Source organism: Myxine glutinosa, chromosome 1 (assembly GCF_964187855.1).
Source record: "Myxine glutinosa chromosome 1, kmMyxGlut1.1, whole genome shotgun sequence".
Classification (NCBI taxonomy): domain Eukaryota; kingdom Metazoa; phylum Chordata; class Myxini; order Myxiniformes; family Myxinidae; genus Myxine; species Myxine glutinosa.
In genome coordinates, this window is record NC_136261.1 from 3,781,167 (window position 1) to 3,800,017 (window position 18,851).

General features: G+C 47.4%; 1 protein-coding gene across 2 annotated transcripts in view; it reads left to right on the forward strand.

Moving 5' to 3' along the window:
• BLTP3B (bridge-like lipid transfer protein family member 3B) overlaps positions 1–18,851 on the forward strand; it is a 115,636-nt gene that overhangs the window by 24,702 nt on the left and 72,083 nt on the right. For both annotated transcript variants that reach the window (XR_013623221.1, XM_068106286.2), the window contains exon 3: positions 2,126–2,164. Coding sequence is in view for 1 of the 2 variants with exons in the window: in XM_068106286.2 (XP_067962387.2) it covers positions 2,126–2,164 (39 nt within the window). In the remaining variant the exon portion in view is untranslated. The remainder of the gene's footprint in view (positions 1–2,125; positions 2,165–18,851) is intronic.

Here is an 18,851-nt window from a genome sequence, read left to right on the forward strand (position 1 = left end):
TCTCTCCCACACGACTTCAACGGAGCCTTTCCCTCTCTCCCACAATACTTCACCAGGGCCTTTCCCTCTCCCCCACAAGACTTCACCAGGGTCTTTCCCTCTCTCCCACACGACTTCACCGGAGCCTTTCCCTCTCTCCCACAAGACTTCACCGGAGCCTTTCCCTCTCTCCCACACGACTTCACCGGAGCCTTTCCCTCTCTCCCACACGACTTCACCGGAGCCTTTCCCTCTCTCCCACACGACTTCACCAGGCTCTTTCCCTCTCTCCCACATGACTTCACCGGAGCCTTTCCCTCTCTCCCACAAGACTGTTATGGATTCGGCCCTAATTATTGTTGGTATTATTATTGTTGGTTCTCAGTAAGGGTTATTGTGGTTAAAAGGTTTAAAAGCGCTCATGACAAAAATGATGCCGGAAATCGGATAGGGCACTGGAAGAGGTGGAGCGAGGAAGAAGAGCGCGTGAGGCAGAGGTGAAACGAGGCGTTTTGTAACGGCTCCGCACCCAGCGTGGTCGAGCATCCATGGAGAAGGAACTTTGAGGCCTGGAAAGGAATCTCGTGCGATCGTTGATATCGCTGGTGTCGTGGAAAAGCCTGCGAAGCCAGGTACAGGTGGGAGATTCCGGAGAATCTTCGACTAGAGGCTGCGGCCCGAGGAAGAACCGACCGCCATTTCGGGGACCTCGCGCGTCCTTCGCGGACCCTTGGTTTAGCCGCGTCCGCGGGTCCCGCCCTCCGGTGGTTTGCCGAGGATGTGTGTGGCGACAGTTGCCTTTGAAGAATACGGTGCGGTTCGCGACTGCCCGATGTATGTGCACGTTTGGTTAGCGTCTTTGGGATTCCTCTTTCCACCGCCAATTGGGGTTGGCTGGGACCATGTGACGGTCCCCGCCTTACCTCCATCTCCTTACCTGCCTCATCGCCATCGCATCTTCGCCGGGAGCACCATTGTGGTCTGGAGACATTGAGAAGGACTCTGTTTCAGTCCCTGGGGGTGCCGTGAGTTTGAGCTAGGTTAGCTTCTTAAGATTGGATTGTAGGGTTGATTGCCCCATTGTTGTATGGTTCTTTTTTGTGTGCTTTTAATATATTGTTTGTTCATCACCCTTGGTGTGGTTTCATTATTGATTAATTTCAACCAAGGATATATCTTTCTGCCGGGGTTCCTCTCGGGGTTCGGGGGTTACCGAGACCACGAGATTGCAGAGGACCCTGTAACAAAGACTTCACCGGAGCCGTTCCCTCTCTCCCACAATACTTCACCAGGGCCTTTCCCTCTCTCCCACAAGACTTCACCAGGGCCTTTCCCTCTCTCCCACATGACTTCACTGGAGCCTTTCCCTCTCCCACACGACTTCACCAGGGCCTTTCCCTCTGTCCCACATGACTTCACCAGGGCCTTTCCCTCTCTCCCACACGACTTCACCGGAGCCTTTCCCTCTCTCCCACACGACTTCACCGGAGCCTTTCCCTCTCTCCCACACGACTTCACCGGAGCCTTTCCCTCTCTCCCACATGACTTCACCAGGCCCTTTCCCTCTCTCCCACACGACTTCACCAGGGCCTTTCCCGCTTTCCCAGACGACTTCACCGGGCTCTTTCCCTCTCTCCCACACGACTTCACCGGAGCCTTTCCCTCTCTCCCACACGACTTCACCAGGGCCTTTCCCTCTCTCCCACACGACTTCACCAGGGCCTTTCCCGCTCTCCCAGACGACTTCACCGGGCTCTTTCCCGCTCTCCCAGACGACTTCACCGGGCTCTTTCCCGCTCTCCCAGACGACTTCACCGGGCTCTTTCCTGCTCTCCCAGATGACTTCCCCGGGGTCTTTCCCCATCGCCCACACAACCTAGTTCCATACGCATGTTCTTTTGGGAACATTCACCTTTGCTATCCTGCATGGTAACTCATTGCTGATTTGATGTGTTTTTTATGCAAGTTGTTGGGGGTCTCAAAGTTGATTCATGCTAATTATTGCTTACATTGTAACGCTGTGCAAGTTTGATTGTTGTTTTTGGAACAGAATGTACTTTAAACGTCATTTGTGATGACAATCTGCGAGTTGTTTTGGTGTTGAGAAACACGTATTCATTGGTACTGTTTATCATATCTGTTTCAGATCCAATGGACAAAACTGAAAACGCACCCCATCTCACTGGTTAGTGCTGTGTGTGTGTGCTCTTTGTTCATATATGTGTCATGTATGCACACCAAAATGCTCACAGGTACAGTCGTGGCCAAAAATATTTGCACCCTTGCACTTTTTTCAAATAATGCACCATTTCTTTCAGAAGAAAATTGTTGAATTTAAACAATCTTTTGGTATCCACATTTGTATTTCTTTGGTTTTCAGTGGAACAAACAAAAAAACCTGAAAACAAGACTATTTCCCAGCTGATTACACACAGAAATCCCAAAATGGCCCGGACAATATTATTGGTACCTTTTAGAAGCTGTTAGAAATAATTAGATTTCAAGCAGGTGATTCTCCTTTACTTTGGAATTGAACTCACCTGTGGTGAGTTGCAGGTGCCTACAATATAAAAAAAATCAATCATTCAACCAGTTTGAATAGAGAAAAGGAGTCATTCTGCTGTTTTGTGTCAGTGTGTACTGCAATGAGCATGGAGAAAAGAAAATGCCAGAGAATTGTCTGAGGAGGTCAGACATAAGATTGTAGCCAATCATGGACAATCTCAAGGCTACAAGTTCATATCCAGAGACCTTGATGTTCCTGTGTCCACTGTATGCAATGTTATCAGGAAGTTTAAGGCCCATGGCACTGTAGCCAACCTCCCTGGACGTGGCCGCAAGAGAAAACTTGATCGAAGATTGCAGCGAAGGATTGTTCGAATGGTGGAGAAAGCACCTCGATCAACTGCCAAACAGATTCAAGCTGACCTTCAGACACAAGGTACGACAGTTTCGACTTGCACCATCCATCGCCAACTCAATGAAAGGGGGTTCTATGGTAGGAGACCCAGGAGGACCCCACTGCTGAGAGAGAGACATGAGAAAGCCCGACTAGAGTTTGCCAAAACGCACCTGAACAAGCCAAAATCCTTCTGGGAGAATGTCCTGTGGACAGATAAGACAAATCGGAGCGTTTTGGTAAAGCACATCATCTCTATGTTTACAGAAAACAAAATGAAGCCTTCAAAGAAAAGAACACCTTCCCTACAGTCAAACATGTGTTACGGATTCATCACTTCCGTTGTGGTGGTTTTCATCCACTGTAAACATTTTCGATTGCATGTACTATTATTGTTGTCAAAAGGTTTATTGTTTATGAACTGTTTTCAAAAGGTGAAAAGGTTAGTTTTAAATGAAACCGGAACCGGACGACGAAGAAGAGGAGGAGAAAGAAGGTGGAGCGAGTGGAGTCGGTCGGACAAGAAGCATAGTCGCTTCAAGGTCTAGAGCGAACGTTGGCGAGCAAGAGTCACGAGTGAACTTTGGGGTTTCCCAGGAAAGGGATTCCTGCGACAGAGTTGTTATCGCTGTGACAGATAAACCTGCGTGTCAGGTTTTGCGGTCGATTCTGAAGAGAATCGCTGGACTGCCGTTCCGTCTCGAGTACGGCCGTCGGCCATTTTGACTCGCGCACTTTGTGCGTCGAGCAAGGTTTCTTTGCTTTGCTTCAGCCTTTACGTGTCGCGCAAGGTTTTTCTTTGCTTCACGTCAGCCGATTTCACCGCTTTCAGACGTATCTGGTGTGTGTGTGTGCAACGTGGATATATCTGAAGGGAAATCTGAGGTTTGCCGACTGCGAGCTGTGGAACGTCCACACCCGAGGGTGTGATTTCCCAGTCGCCGGGAGGGCGCCTTTGGATTTCCCAGTCGCCTGGAGGGGGCCTTTGCACAGCTTTGGCAGCCGGACTGTAACTGCCAACCCAACGGGATTCTGGTCTCGATTGGACATTGATCTGTCGATTGCTGGAGCGGATCGACTTTGGCTTGAAGCCGGGGAATAGAGACATTGGGAATCTTCCTCTTTTCGCTCACTTGGAGCACAGTGAGTTATATTGTACGAACCTGATGGTACCATCCATCATAGGAATGATATACTATTTGTTGTGCAATTGATTACTATTGTTTTTGTACTGTTATTCTTGTGTGATCTTAATACAATACCTGTTGGTTTGTAACAATTGGTGTGGCTTCACCATTGATCTTTGACATACAGAATAACACATTTTTCTGCCGTGACTCCTCTCGGGGCTCGGAGGTACACCGTGACCAGGGGTCGGGGAGGAGCACGTAACAGAAATTGGGGGCTCGTCTGAGAAATTGGGAACTCGTCCAAAATTGGCCCAAATTGAAATTGGGGTCCTCGTCCAGGATTAAATTCCCTAACATGCGTCTGGGATAGAATTCCCTAACATTCTCAAATGCCAAGTTTGGAATTTTTCTAACATTCCCAAATTTTTCAAAAAAAAAAAAAAATTGGAAACTTTTTGTGTGAAGGTTAACAGGTGCTAACTAATAGTCACCATGGTGTTTGACGCAGAACAGTTTGCGGCGTCCCCTAATGAGGCACAGGTCCAAGCGTTAAATAGATCGGAACTCTTGATATTGGCCAAACATTTTAACTTGGAGGTCCGAGTTCATATGAAGAAAGCAGAGATGCAGACATTGGTGGTAGAATCTCTGGTGGGACAAGGAACATGGACAGAGGTAGCCTTGGATTGGTTACCCGAGGAAAAAGAAAATGTGGAGCTCCGGAAAATGGAGATGCAACTGCAGAGCCAGGAAAGGTTAAAAGCAGAGGAAAGGAGAGCTGCAAGGGAACTTGAGGAAAGAAGAGTAGAACAGGAACTCGAACTCGAGGAGAGAAGAACCGAGGAAAGGAGAGCTGAAGAAAAAAGAAGAGCAAAGGAAAGAGCAGAGGAAAGGAGAGCCGAAAGGGGGTTAAAGGAACGTGACATGGAGTATCAGAAGGAAGTTAAACTCAAGGAGCTGGAATTAAGGGGAGAATGGAGAGAAGTCGTATCCATGCCGGCTAGTTCGACAACTAGTCAGAACATTTGGGATGTTGGTAGGCATGTGAGGCTGGTTCCACCCTTAAATGAAAAGGAGCTAGCCAAGTTTTTTTTACACTTTGAGAAAGTGGCTCAAATGCTAAAATGGCCTGTGGGGTCCTGGACTATGTTAGTGCAAAGTGTTCTGGTGGGCAAAGCTCAAGATATCTATTCGGCTTTACCGATTGACCAATGTGCAGATTATGAGATATTGAAGAAAACCATTCTCAAAGCCTATGAATTGGTCCCTGAAGCTTACCGGCAAAAATTCCGGAATGCCAGGAAGAGGGAGAGTGAAACCCATGTGGAGTTTGCCAGAATGAAGGAAACCATGTTTGGTCGGTGGTGTGATTCAAAGGGGATTGGGAAAGACTTCAAACTGTTGGGACAATATTGATCTTGGTGGAGGAATTCAAACAGTGTGTCCACACGGACATTCAAGTACATCTGGAGGAAAATAAAGTACCAGAGTTGTATGAGGCAGCAACCATGGCAGATGACTATGCCTTGACACACAGGATGGGGTTCCACAAACCTATCTTCCCGCCTTGAGTTAGCCAGGGGAGTTATGGTAAATCCGGTGCGGGGAACAAATATTCATGGAGGCGGCCTATAGATGACTATGGGGACAAATCTGATACCGCGACTTTTAGGGATCAGAAGACTACTAGTGTAGCAGCATAGCAAACCTGTTGTGCATTTTGTGATACAAGCACCAAATTTGGCACAAATGTACATTAATATGTTGCGAACATTTTCAGATATTGGGCCACTTGAAATTCCGTAATTTTTTTTTTCAAATTTTTTCAAATTTCGTAATTTCAAATTTTTCGGGTGACACCGTCACAATTTCGGTCTTCGAGGCCGGCCGATATAGTGGGGCGGCTTAGCCCAAATATTCAAAAGAATTGTGCATTTTGTGATACAAGCACCAAATTTGGCACAAATGTACATTAATATGTTGCGAACATTGTGTGGTCAGCAATGAAGACGAGAGTCTGAATTACATGTATGCAAAAGACCTTGTGAACCAGTGAAGCAAATACACGGGTAAGCATGAATTAAATCTAGGGCATGATATAATTTCCATGATGTTTACCTCTACACTCAATGGTGGAAGGAGGTAATGTTTTGATCCCAGCTTGTCTGTATGTCTGTTTGTCTGTTAGTCCACAAAATTTCAGACAAAGCTTGTAGTAGTGGTAGTTGTAGTGGTAGTGGTGATAACAGAAATTGTTATATAGAACTGAACTTATATTATTATTATATGCAGAAAATAACTTCATTTCTATATGCCCTGCAGTGGACAGGTTAATTGGTTTATGCACTGAAGGGGTCACCCTGGTGTGCACTGCTGTGTTCTGCCTCACTGAGTTGTTCAGGTATGATGTACTCAGCACAAGCTTCCGGTCGGCCCGGAGGTGGGGGTGCGGGGCCTGTCACGGAACGTCAAAACAAACGGCCTGCCGGGGCCGCCCAAAAGTCGGGCGTGAGGGGCGCGTCCACTAATGGAACGCCTCTCGCTTCCCAGATCGAGGGCCACGTGGTCAGGAGAACCTCGTCCCTTCCGGTCACACTTTGCCTATCGGCCGGCCTCGAAGACCGAAATTGTGACGGTGTCACCCGAAAAATTTGAAATTACGAAATTTGAAAAAATTTGAAAAAAAAAATTACGGAATTTCAAGTGGCCCAATATCTGAAAATGTTCGCAACATATTAATGTACATTTGTGCCAAATTTGGTGCTTGTATCACAAAATGCACAATTCTTTTGAATATTTGGGCTAAGCCGCCCCACTATACAGTTCCAAGACAGACTTATCTTCCAGCGGGCCCGAGGCAGACCTCGAGTTTTTCCTCCGGGCCTACTTGCGCTTTTTGCAAGAAACCTGGGCATTTGATGTCCCAATGTTACGCCCTGAAAAGGAAAAATCAGGAGCGGAGTCAGACGAGTACAACTCCGAATGCATTGGCAAATGCGAGAAATCGTCCTTGGAGGACAGTGCCTTGTGAAGGTTCCCGTGCCAAAGTTACGGCATCACAGAACGACCTTGTTCAAGAGGGTTACAAACCTTTTATTTCAGAGCGGTTTGTGTCACTGGATGGAGACTTAACGAACCAGAGACCTGTTAGGGTATTGAGGGACACAGGAGCACATCAATCTTTGATGCTTGAAGGCATTTTGCCATTGTCAGAGAAGACGGCAACTGGTGTTAGTGTTCTTTTACAGGGGGTTGGTGGCTATGTTAAAGCTCCACTTCATGTCATCCATTTAAAGTCTGATTTGGTGTCAGGACCGGTCACCGTAGGTTTACAAGCCACTCTTCCTGTGGAGGGAATCTCTCTTATTATCGGGAATGATTTGGCCGGTGGTCGAGTTTCTGGTAACCCAATGTTGGTTGAAAAGCCCAGGATGGAAAATAACACCACACAGCTAGAGCAGGAGATTCCGGGTATCTTTCCATCTTGTGCAGTGACTCGTGCTATGGGCAGGAAGCACTCTGAAGAGAAGGAGAAGGAAGGCGATGTGGATTTGGGTTCCTTGGAGGTATTGGAGGAAAATTCGGAAAGAGGTAATAGGAAAGGGAGTGACATCAAGGAACTTAAGGAAAAGGTGGTATCTGGAACCAAAGAGGAAATGGAGTGTCCGTCGGAGACATCTGGGAACGAGGTTGAGCAAACAGTGTTGGTCCGAAAGAGACTTGTTGAAGAACAACACGGAGATTCGGAGATCCGGAGTTTAATTGGTAAAGCCGTTACAGAGGAAGAGGCTATGAAGATACCTGTTAGTTACTTCATGAAAGGGGAAATACTCATGAGAAAATGGAGACCACCGGAGGTGCCAGCAAATGATGAGTGGAAAGTTCATTACCAAATTGTGGTGCCACCGCCGTATCGGAAGGAGATATTGAGTTTGGCGCATGAGACACCGTTGGCCGGGCACCTTGGAGTGAACAAGACCTGTGACCGAATATTGGTACATTTTTTCTGGCCAGGATTGCGACATGATGTGGCGGAGTTCTGCAAATCTTGCCATTCTTGCCAGCTGGTGGGAAAACCTAATCAGAAAGTCCCATCCGCACCTTTAAAACCCATTCCAGCTTTTGAAGAGCCATTCAGCCGTGTCATTATTGACTGTGTAGGCCCTTTACCCAAAACTAAGGCTGGACATCAGTATTTGTTGACCATCATGTGCGCTTCCACAAGGTTCCCAGAGGCAGTGCCTCTTAGAAAAATTACTGCGGCAGTTATTGCGAAGGCCTTGATTAAATTTTTCACTTTGGTTGGCCTACCTAAGGTCATCCAGTCTGACCAGGGTTCCAATTTAATGTCAACGCTTTTTCAGCAAGTGGTACACCTGTTGGGAGTGGAGCAAGTAAGATCAAGTACTTACCATCCCGAGAGCCAAGGGGCCTTGGAAAGGTTTCACCAGACATTGAAGAATATGATCAGAACGTATTGTTTTGAATGTGACAAGGATTGGGATGAAGGAATACCCTTATTGTTGTTTGCTACGAGGGAATCTGTTCAGGAGTTATTGGGGTTCAGTCCTTTTGAACTTGTGTTTGGACACGCAGTTCGAGGACCGTTGAAATTTGTGAAAGAACAGTGGCTACAGGAGGGGTCACAGTCAACAGTGGTGGAGTATGTGTCAACGGTTAGGCACAGATTGGCAAAGGCTTGTGAAGTTGCGAGAAGAAACTTGAAAGTGACACAGGATAAAATGAAAGTGAGACATGACAAGAAATCTCAGATAAGAAATTTCAGTCCTGAGGACCGAGTGTTAGTGATGCTTCCTGTTCCAGGCCAGCCACTACAGGCTAGATATTTTGGTCCCTATGCAATCGAAAGGAGGGTTAATGAAACAGATTACGTGGTGACAACTCCCGACCGACGGAAAAAGCGGCAACTGTGTCATGTCAACCGACTGAAGAAATATCATGAGAGGAAGCCTGTGGAAGAAATGGCTCCTGTCTCACCTGTCGTGCCTGTAGTCGGGGTGCAAGAGAATCCAGAGGTTGACGCCGGTGTGAAGTTTGATAACTTGGATGACCAGGCTTGTCCCAGATTGACGAACACAGAAGTGTTGAGTCATTTAGATGAGAAATTAGGTCATTTGACGAGGAAACAATAAGGACAACTGTCCAGCCTAATCTTTGAGTTTGCACATTTGTTCACAGATGTACCTGGTCATACTGACTTGGAATATCATGATATTGAGGTGGGGGAAGCCACTCCTGTGAAGCGACACCCCTATCGGATGAACCCTGTGAAGATAGAGTATCTTCGGAAGGAGGTTCTCAGTATATGTTGGAGAATGACATCATTGAACCAAGCAGCAGTGAATGGAGCTCACCATGTGTGTTGGTTCCAAAACCCGATGCCAGTTTTCGCTGTTGTACGGATTTAAAACGGGTTAATGCAGTGACCAACACCGACTCATATCCCATCCCGAGGATTGATGACTGTATTGATAGAATAGGCCCAGCTAAATTTGTAACTAAGTTTGACTTGCTGAAAGGGTATTGGCAGATTCCTCTTACTGATAGAGCCAAGGAAATCTCGGCTTTAGTCACACCAAATGGGTTGTATCAGTACAAGGTTCTTCCCTTTGGATTGAAAAACGGGCCTGCTACATTTCAACGGCTGATTAATAAGCTTATTGCAGACCTTGAGGGGGTGGAGGCTTATCTGGATGATGTCATCATCCACACCATGACCATGGAAGATCATATGAAGCAAATCCATGCATTTTTCAAGAAACTGACCGAGGCAGGGTTGACCATCAACTTATCTAAGTGAGTTTGTGAAGGCACAGGTGGTGTTCCTAGGCCATGTAGTAGGTCAGGGTTCGGTGCAACCAGTGACAGCCAAGATAGAAGCCATTGATCGCTTCCAAGTTCCAAATAGGGAAGAAGGAGCTCATGAGATTCTTGGGTATGGCTGGTTGGTACCGGCGGTTCTGCAAGAATTTTTCTGATGTGGTAGCCCCTTTAACGAATTTGCTGAGGAAAGAGACCAAGTTTGTTTGGGATGACAAATGTCAGGCTGCCTTTTTTTTTTTTTTGTTTGTTTTTTTTGTATACAAGATCGAGGCTCGTGAAAGAGCGAACATTAATCACACAGAAAGACAAACCGACACATAAAACATATAACATCGGGAGCGGTAGACAAGATGGGGAGAGAGGGGGAAGGACACAAACACAACATTTGAGAGCAGGGACCGAGAGACATGGAGACATCGAGAGATCTGAGAGAGGGCGAGGGCTTTGGGGGGGGGGGGCATGGGAAGGGGGCGGTGGGAGAGGTATAAAACATATGGACACTGCCAGGACTTCCAGGAAAGAAGTTGGAATTTCAAACAAGGTGGATCTGGGGTGAATTAGCGGGGGTAGAAAAGATCAAGGTTTTGGATGGGGGAAGATAAGAGATGGTGGTGAACAGCTGTTTTAAAGACCTGGAGGGAGGAGTGGGATTGAAGGGAGTAAGGGAGTTTGTTCCAGAGGCGGGAGAAAAGAGGAATGAAAGAGTGAAGGTGAGCAGAGAGCCGAGATTTCGGCAGTTTAACCATCAGAGGGTTGCTGGCAGATCTTGTGCGACCTGTAGGAATATTTGGGGGACAGAGCACAGAGAGAGCTGGGGGTGCAAGGCCGGAGAGGAGTCGGTAGAAGACAGAAAGACCACCTACCTGCCTGCGGTGAGTGAGTGAAAGGCCCTCAGAGATAGCTTCATCGCGGGAGATTCCAATAATTCTGAAAGCTTTGGTTTCAACAGCGTGAAGCCGAGCTAGGTGTGAGGCAGGAGCACCGGCCCATAGGGGAGAACAGTATTCCATTGAGCTGCGGATGAAAGCCTTGTATGTGGTGAGGAGCTCAGGTGTGCCGAGGAAGGACTTCGCACGACGGAGGATGCCCAGTCGGCGACTGGCTTTGGAGGCCAGCTTGGAAATGTGGTTTTCCCAAGAAAGATCATGGCAGATAGTGAGACCCAAAATCTTGAGCGACAGAACTTCTTGGAGAGGATTGTTGAGAAAGTAGATGGGAGGGTTGTCCAGTCGATCTTTTCGGAGAGACATAGTAAGAGTGTGAGATTTGTCAGGATTGAAAGACATGTTCCACTTGTTTGACCAGTCTGTGATTTTGTCCAGGTCTTCAGAGAGTGAGGAGGCAGCAGACTGCCGATCTGAGGGAAGAGGAATGGAGCGGCAGAGAGTGGAGTCATCAGCAAAGAGATAGAGAGGATTTTCGAGAGAGTCAGAGAGATCATTGATGAAGACCAGAAAAAGCACGGGGCCCAGAACACTGCCTTGAGGAACTCCAGCCTGAACAGGAAGAGGAGATGAGAGAAACCCATTCAGGGCCACACGTTGACGACGACTAGAGAGGAAGTCCGCCAGCCATGCGTGGAGATTTCCATGGATACCAAAGGAGGAGAGTTTGGTGAGCAGAGCGGGGTGCCAGACCGTGTCGAAGGCACGTGATATGTCGAGGGAGACAGCTCTAATTTCCTGTTTGGCATTGAGGACCTCCATCCATTGTTGAGACAGCAGAAGCAGCATGTCCAGAGTAGAGTGACCTGGTCTGAAACCAAATTGATGATCAGAGATCAAGCCATTGGAGAAGAGGAAAGATTTCATATCCGAAGCAATGATGGATTCCATGACTTTGCTGATAATTGGGAGAAGGCTGATTGGTCTGTAGTTGCTAGGATCTGTTTTTGCACCTTTTTTGTGCAAAGCGGTGATGTTGGCTGATTTCCAAGCAGATGGCAGTTGACCTTGAGCAAAAGAGAGGGTGAAGAGAACAGAGAGAGGGTGAGATAGAGCAGCAGAGCAGGATTTTAGGACCCGTGGGCTGATGCCATCGGGTCCAGTTGCAGAATCAGAGTCGAGGGTTGACAGAAACTTTTCCACCTTGTCAGGAGGAAAGGACACGGAGTCCAGGAGCAGCAGGGTACGACTGGGTATGGTGGGTACAGAGAGGGATGGGTTTGGGACACAAGATTTAGAGGCAAACACAGAGTTGAGGCATTCAGCTTTTTCACGTGCGGAGTCAGCTGTGTAGCTGTTTGAGGTAAGGGAGGGGATGGAGGGGGAACAAACACCAGAAACGGATTTGACCAGACGCCACCAGGATTTGGAAGAGGGAGACAGATAAGAGAGTTCGGTCTTGAGAACGGAGAGATATTGTTTCCTGGCTCTCCTGAGGGTGGACACACACTTGTTTCGGGCTTTGTGAAAGGAAATGAGATTTCCTTCCGTTGGATTTGCTTTCCAGGAGATGAAGGCAAGTTGTTTCTGGGCAACAGCCTCACCACAAGATTCCGTGTACCATGGACGGGAGGAAGGGTATGACAACTGAAGACGAGATGGGATAAATCTGTGCATGAGAGAGAGCAATTTACTTTGGAAGAATTCCCAGGATGAGTTGATGTCAGAGGTGGTAGAGATGGGAGACCAGTCCAGATGATTGATGGCTGCTTGAAGACCGTGCCAGTTGGCCTGAGTGAAATGCCAGACTCGTCGACGCTGAGCAGGCTCCCTGAGGATGGTCAGAGAGATGTCCACTTTAACAAGGACATGATCAGATGATCCGATCGGAGCAGAAGAAGAGCAGCAGACATTTTCAGGGAAGTTAGTCATAACCAAGTCCAGAAGAGAAGATGTTCCGTTGACTGAGATCCGGGTCGGGAAATTGACAGATTGTGTCAGTCCCAGTGAGTCGCAGAAGTCCTTTGCTGAAGAGCCATGGCTGGTGAGAGAGGTACCCACACCCAGCCAACTGGCATGGTGACAATTGAAATCACCACATATGAGGAAGAGAGAGTTGGGATGAGTAGATAGAAGTTGGTCCATATCATCAGACAGCGAGATGTAGATGGAGTCATCACTGTTTGGTGGACGGTACAACACACATATGAACAAGAGGTGGGAGCGAAGGGGAAGCCGTAGCCAGAGGTATTCCTGGGGGTGAGGTGGAGAGAGTGCAGTGCAGGGCGAGTGAGGAAGAGAGTTTTTGATAAAGATAGCAACCCCGCCTCCAGGACGAGGCTCAGGTCTATCATACCGGAGGAGGGAGTAGCCCGGGAGAGATACTATGGAATCAGAGACATCATAAAGGAGGAAAGTTTCTGTTAAGCAGATCACGTCTGGTTTGACAGAAGCAACCTGTATGGAGAGATCAGTTAAGTTTGAACGAAGGCCCCGGATGTTTGAGGTCCATACCGTTAATGAAGAGGAAGGGGGAGCATCAGATACAGAACAGGGGGGAGGAGGGGTAGGGTAAGATGTGGAAGAGGTGGAAGAGATAGGGAGAGCTGTTGAAGGTGTGTCAGAGATTTCAGAATAGCTCGGAGAAAGGGAAGGATGGGGCGGACAAAAGGTTTGATGGTGATTGGGTGAGCCACAATGAGGTGTTATTTGAGGAGGGGGAAGAGCGAGGCAGAAGGTTGGGGGAGATGGAGGTGAGAGTTTGAAGGGGGAAGAAGCGGGGAGGACGCTTTGAGGAGGGGGAGTGAGAGGGGGGAAATTGAGAAGCAATGAGGGTGGGGAGATTTTAAGGGGAGGGGTGAGGGGGGAGTTTGGGAGGGAAGGGACAAGGGGAGGGATTTGAAAGGGATGGGATATGGGGGAGATTTGGAGGGGAGGGGTGAGGCAGGAGTCTAGGAGGGGAGGGGCGAGGGGGCGTCTTGGCGGGGAGGGGTGAGGGGGTAGTTTAGGAGGGAGGGGGCAAGGGGGGAGATTTGAAAGGGATGGGTGATGGGGAAGATTTGGAGGGGAGGGGTGATGGGGAAGATTTGGAGGGGAGGGGTTATGGGGAAGATTTGGAGGGGAGGGGTGAGATTGGATTTTTGAAAGTGTACGATTTATGGGAAACGAACATTTATTGCAAAATGAGTTTCTTGTGACCTTCGAGTTAAAAATACGTTTAAGGACGCTGGATGGAGGATGGAGTGCAGGAGAGTTTAGGGAATGTAGAAAAAAGGCACTATAGGAGATGGATATTTTTTTTGGGATGAATTGATTTGGTGAGCAAGTCGAAAGCAGCCTTTTAAAGAAGAAGAAGAAAAAGGTGTTATAAAATATGACGGAATGCATAACTTGAGGGGAAAGTGTAAACATTGAAGGTTAATGAGTGAAAACTATCTGGGGAAATGGGGGAGAAACACGTGGTCGAAGAACGAACGAACGAATAAGAATGAATAAACGAATGAGAACAGAGAAGGAAATGTTTTTTTTTTTTTTTTTTTTTTTTTTTTTTTTTAGTTGAGATTTACACAAGGAAGTAGGCGATGGGTGAAAAGCCTGGGAATACAGAGAACGAAAGTTATTGGATCACAAACGACGGACCGCTGAGAGAAAAACAAAGCCTCAAGGTTGTACAGTGCACACTGTACAAGGCCTCAAGACACGACACGGCAAACAGACAATCAATTTATGAAAGATAAACACCGAGAAACAACCAAAGTTGCACACAATAACTTCACACACCGAAAGATAAATACAGTTTCGACAAAATACAATTGTGAACAGACTTAACTTCGAAAAACGTGGAGACCGTGTGGAGCTTCGAAAATCCCTCCCACCGTCTCCGAGATCTCGCGAGATCTCCTTTGCCCACGTCTATGACGGGGTGATATGACCCACGTCTATGACTTTGCCCACGTCAAAGCAATATTAATGAGCTCTCCTGTCCTAGCAGCCCCGGATTTTCAAGCACCTTTCAAGTTGGCCATTGATGCAAGTGATGTGGGGGCTGTGGAGTTCTATTACAGGAAGATGATGATGGAGTGGATCACCCGGTGTGCTACTACTCCAGAAAGTTTAACAAACATCAGGCAAATTATGCCACTGTGGAAAAAGAGACCCTTGCTCTCCTGCTAGTGCTTCAGCATTATGAGGTCTATCTGGGAACTACTACCTTCCCTATAAAAGTCTTCACTGATCACAACCCCTTAACCTTCATTCAAAAAATGAAAAATAAAAACCAGAGGTTGATGAGATGGAGTTTGGCTTTGCAGGAGTTCAACTTGGAAATTGAGCATGTAAAGGGCAGGGGCAATGTCGTTGCTGATGCTTTGTCCAGAGTGAACTAACTTTGGAAATTTCTGTAGGTGGCTTGGAAGTTTTGTTGCTTTATTTTTGGGAAAATATTAATTATCGTTGCTCACGTGAATTAATGATTTGGGTGTGAGTTTTACTTTTGTTTGTTGAAAGAGTTTTGCCTGCAAATAAAGTTTTCACGATGTTCAAACTTTCTTTCTTGAGGGGGGGAAGTGTTACCGATTCGTCACTTCCGTTGTGGTGGTTTTCATCCACTGTAAACATTTTCGATTCCACGTGCTATTATTGTTGTCAAAAGAGATTTGACAACATTGGTCTCAGCGAGATCACGGCGAGGTCACGTCTTTTCGAAGCTGCTCCATGCGCTCACGCTTTCGAAGCTAAGTGATATTTCTCAATCGTGTTTTTGTCGAGACTGTATCTATCTTTCGGTGTATGTACCTATAGCGTATCTTTTGGAAAATTTTCGGTGCTAATTTTTCGTACATGTATACAAAATCGTCGGTTAATGGTATCGAGTATTCTGCGGCCTAGTACTCGTAGGCTTGGACTACCGTACCGTCTCCGACCTTGTGGTTTGTTTTTCTCTCAGCGATTCGTCGAATGCGCTGAAATTATTTTCGTTCACTGTTTCGTCCCAGTCGTTCACCCCGTACCTCCTTGTTTAATATCTGTACTCACAAAAAAAAAAAAAAACCCCCAAAAAAATATTTCCTTCCCAGGTCTTATTCGTTTATTTGTTCTTTTTGTTAGTTCGTTCTTCGTTCGCGATCACGCGGTTAGAAATGTATAATCTCTCCCCTGAACAACTATTTTCTCTCATATATTATAACACCCTTTTCTTCTTTTCCTACAAAAGGATGCTTTCGTCTTGCTCACCAAATCTATTCATTCCAAAAAATATATATAATACCATCTCTTACAGTTCCTCCTTTCTACATTCCCTAAACTATCCAGAACTCCACCCCTCCTCCAGTGTCCTCAAACGTATTTTTGACTCGAAGGTCTCAAACTCATTTTGCAAAAAATGTTTGTTTCCCATGAATCGTACACTTTTCAAAATCCGATCTCACCCCTCCCCTCCAAATCGTCCCCATCACCCATCCCTTTCAAATCTCCCCCCTTGCCCCTTCCCTCCCCTCCCTCCTAAACTCCCCCCACACCCCTCCCCTCCGAGACTCTCCCTCGCTCCTCCCCTCCTAGACTCCCCTCTCACCCCTCCTCCTCAAAGCATCCTCCCTGCTTCTTCCTCCTTCCAACTTTCACCTTCATCTCCCCAAACCTTCTGCCTTGCTCTTCCCCCTCCTCAAATAACACCTCACTGTGCCTCACCCAATCTCCATCAAACCTTTTGTCCGCCCCATTCTTCCCTTTCTCCAAGCTATTCTGAAATCTCTGACACACCTTCAACAGCTCTCCCTACCTCTTCCTCCTCTTCCACATCTTACCCTACCCCTCCCCCCCCCCCTGTTCTGGACCCGATGCTCCCCCTTCCTCTTCATTAACGGTATGGACCTCAAACATCCGGGGCCTTCGCTCAAACTTGACTGACCTCTCCATACAGGTTGCTTCTGACAAACCAGATGTGATCTGCTTAACAGAAACTTTCCTCCTTCATGATGTCTCTGATGCCTTGGTATCTCTCTCAGGTTACTCCCTCCTCCGGTATGATAGACCTGAGCCTCGTCCTGGAGGTGGGGTTGCTATCTTTATAAAAAACTCTCTTCCTCACTCGCCTTCCACTGCCCTCTCTCCACCTCACCCCCAGGAATACCTTTGGCTACGGCTTCCCCTTCGCTCCCACCTTTTGTTCATATGTGTGTTGTACCGTCCACCAATCAGCGATGACTCCATCTACATCTCACTGTCTGATAATATGGACCAACTTCTATCTACCCATCCCAACTCTCTCTTCCTCATATGTGGTGATTTCAATTGTCACCATGCCAGTTGGCTGGGTGTGGGTACCTCTCTCACCAGCCATGGCTCTTCAGCAAAGGACTTCTGCGACTCACTGGGACTGACACAATCGGTCAATTTCCCGACCCGGATCTCAGTCAACGGAGCATCTTCTCTTCTGGATTTGGTTATGACAAACTTCCCTGAAAATGTCTGCTGCTCTTCTTCTGCTCCAATCGGCTCATCTGATCATGTGCTTGTCAAAGTGGACATCTCTCTGACCATTCTCAGAGAGCCTCCTCAGCGTCGACGAGTCTGGCATTTCACTCAGGCCAACTGGCACGGTCTTCAAGCAGCCATCAATCATCTGGACTGGTCTCCCATCTCTACCGCCTCTGACATCAACTCATCCTGGGAATTCTTTCAAAGTAAATTGCTCTCTCTCATGCACAGATTTATACCATCTCGTCTTCAGTTGTCATACCCTTCCTCCCGTCCATGGTACACGGAATCTTGTGGTGAGGCTGTTGCCCTGAAACAACTTGCTTTCGTCTCCTGGAAAGCAAATCCAACGGAAGGAAATCTCATTTCCTTTCACAAAGCCCGAAACAACTGTGTGTCCACCCTCAGGAGAGCCAGGAAACAATATCTCACCATTCTCAAGACCGAACTCTCTTATCTGTCTCCCTCTTCCAAATCCTGGTGGCGTCTCGTCAAATCTGTTTCTGGTGTTTGTTCCCCCTCCATCCCCTCCCTCACCTCAAACGGCTTAACGGCTGACTCCGCACGTGAAAAAGCTGAATGCCTCAACTCTGTGTTTGCCTCTAAATCTTGTGTCCCAAACCCATCCCTCTCTGTACCCACCGTACCCAGTCGTACCCAGCTGCTCCTGGACTCTGTGTCCTTTCCTCCTGACAAGGTGGAAAAGTTTCTGTCAACCCTCGACTCTGATTCTGCAACTGGTCCTGACGGCATCAGCCCACGGGTCCTAAAATCATGTTCTTCTGCTCTTTCACTCCCTCTTTCTGTTCTCTTCACCCTCTCTTTTGCTCAAGGTCATCTGCCATCTGCTTGGAAATCAGCCAACATCACCGCTTTGCACAAAAAAGGTGCAAAAACAGATCCCAGCAACTACAGTCCAATCAGCCTTCTCCCAATTATCAGCAAAGTCATGGAATCCATCATTGCTTCAGATATTAAATCTTTCCTCTTCTCCAATGGCTTGATCTCTGATCATCAATTTGGTTTCAGACCTGGTCACTCTACTCTGGACATGCTGCTTCTGCTTTCTCAACAATGGATGGAGGTCCTCAACGCCAAACAGGAAATTAGAGCTGTCTCCCTTGACATTTCACGTGCCTTCGATACGGTCTGGCACCCTGCTCTGCTCTCCAAACTCTCCTCCTTTGGTATCCATGGAAATCTCCACGCATGGCTGGCGGACTTCCTCTCTGGTCGTAGTCAACGTGTGGCCCTGAATGGGTTTCTCTCATCTCCTCTTCCTGTTCAGGCTGGAGTTCCCCAAGGTAGTGTTCTGGGCCCTGTGCTTTTTCTGGTCTTCATCAATGATCTCTCTGACTCTCTTGAAAATCCTCTCTATCTCTTTGCTGACGACTCTACTCTCTGTCGCTCCATTCCTCATCCCTCAGATCGGCAGTCTGCAGCCTCCTCACTCTCTGCAGACCTGGATAAAATCACAGACTGGTCAAACAAGTGGAACATGTCTTTCAATCCTGACAAATCTCACACTCTTACAATGTCTCTCCGAAAGGACCGACTGGACAACCCTCCCATCTACTTTCTCAACAATCCTCTCCAAGAAGTTCTGTCGCTCAAGCTTTTGGGTCTCACTATCTGCCATGA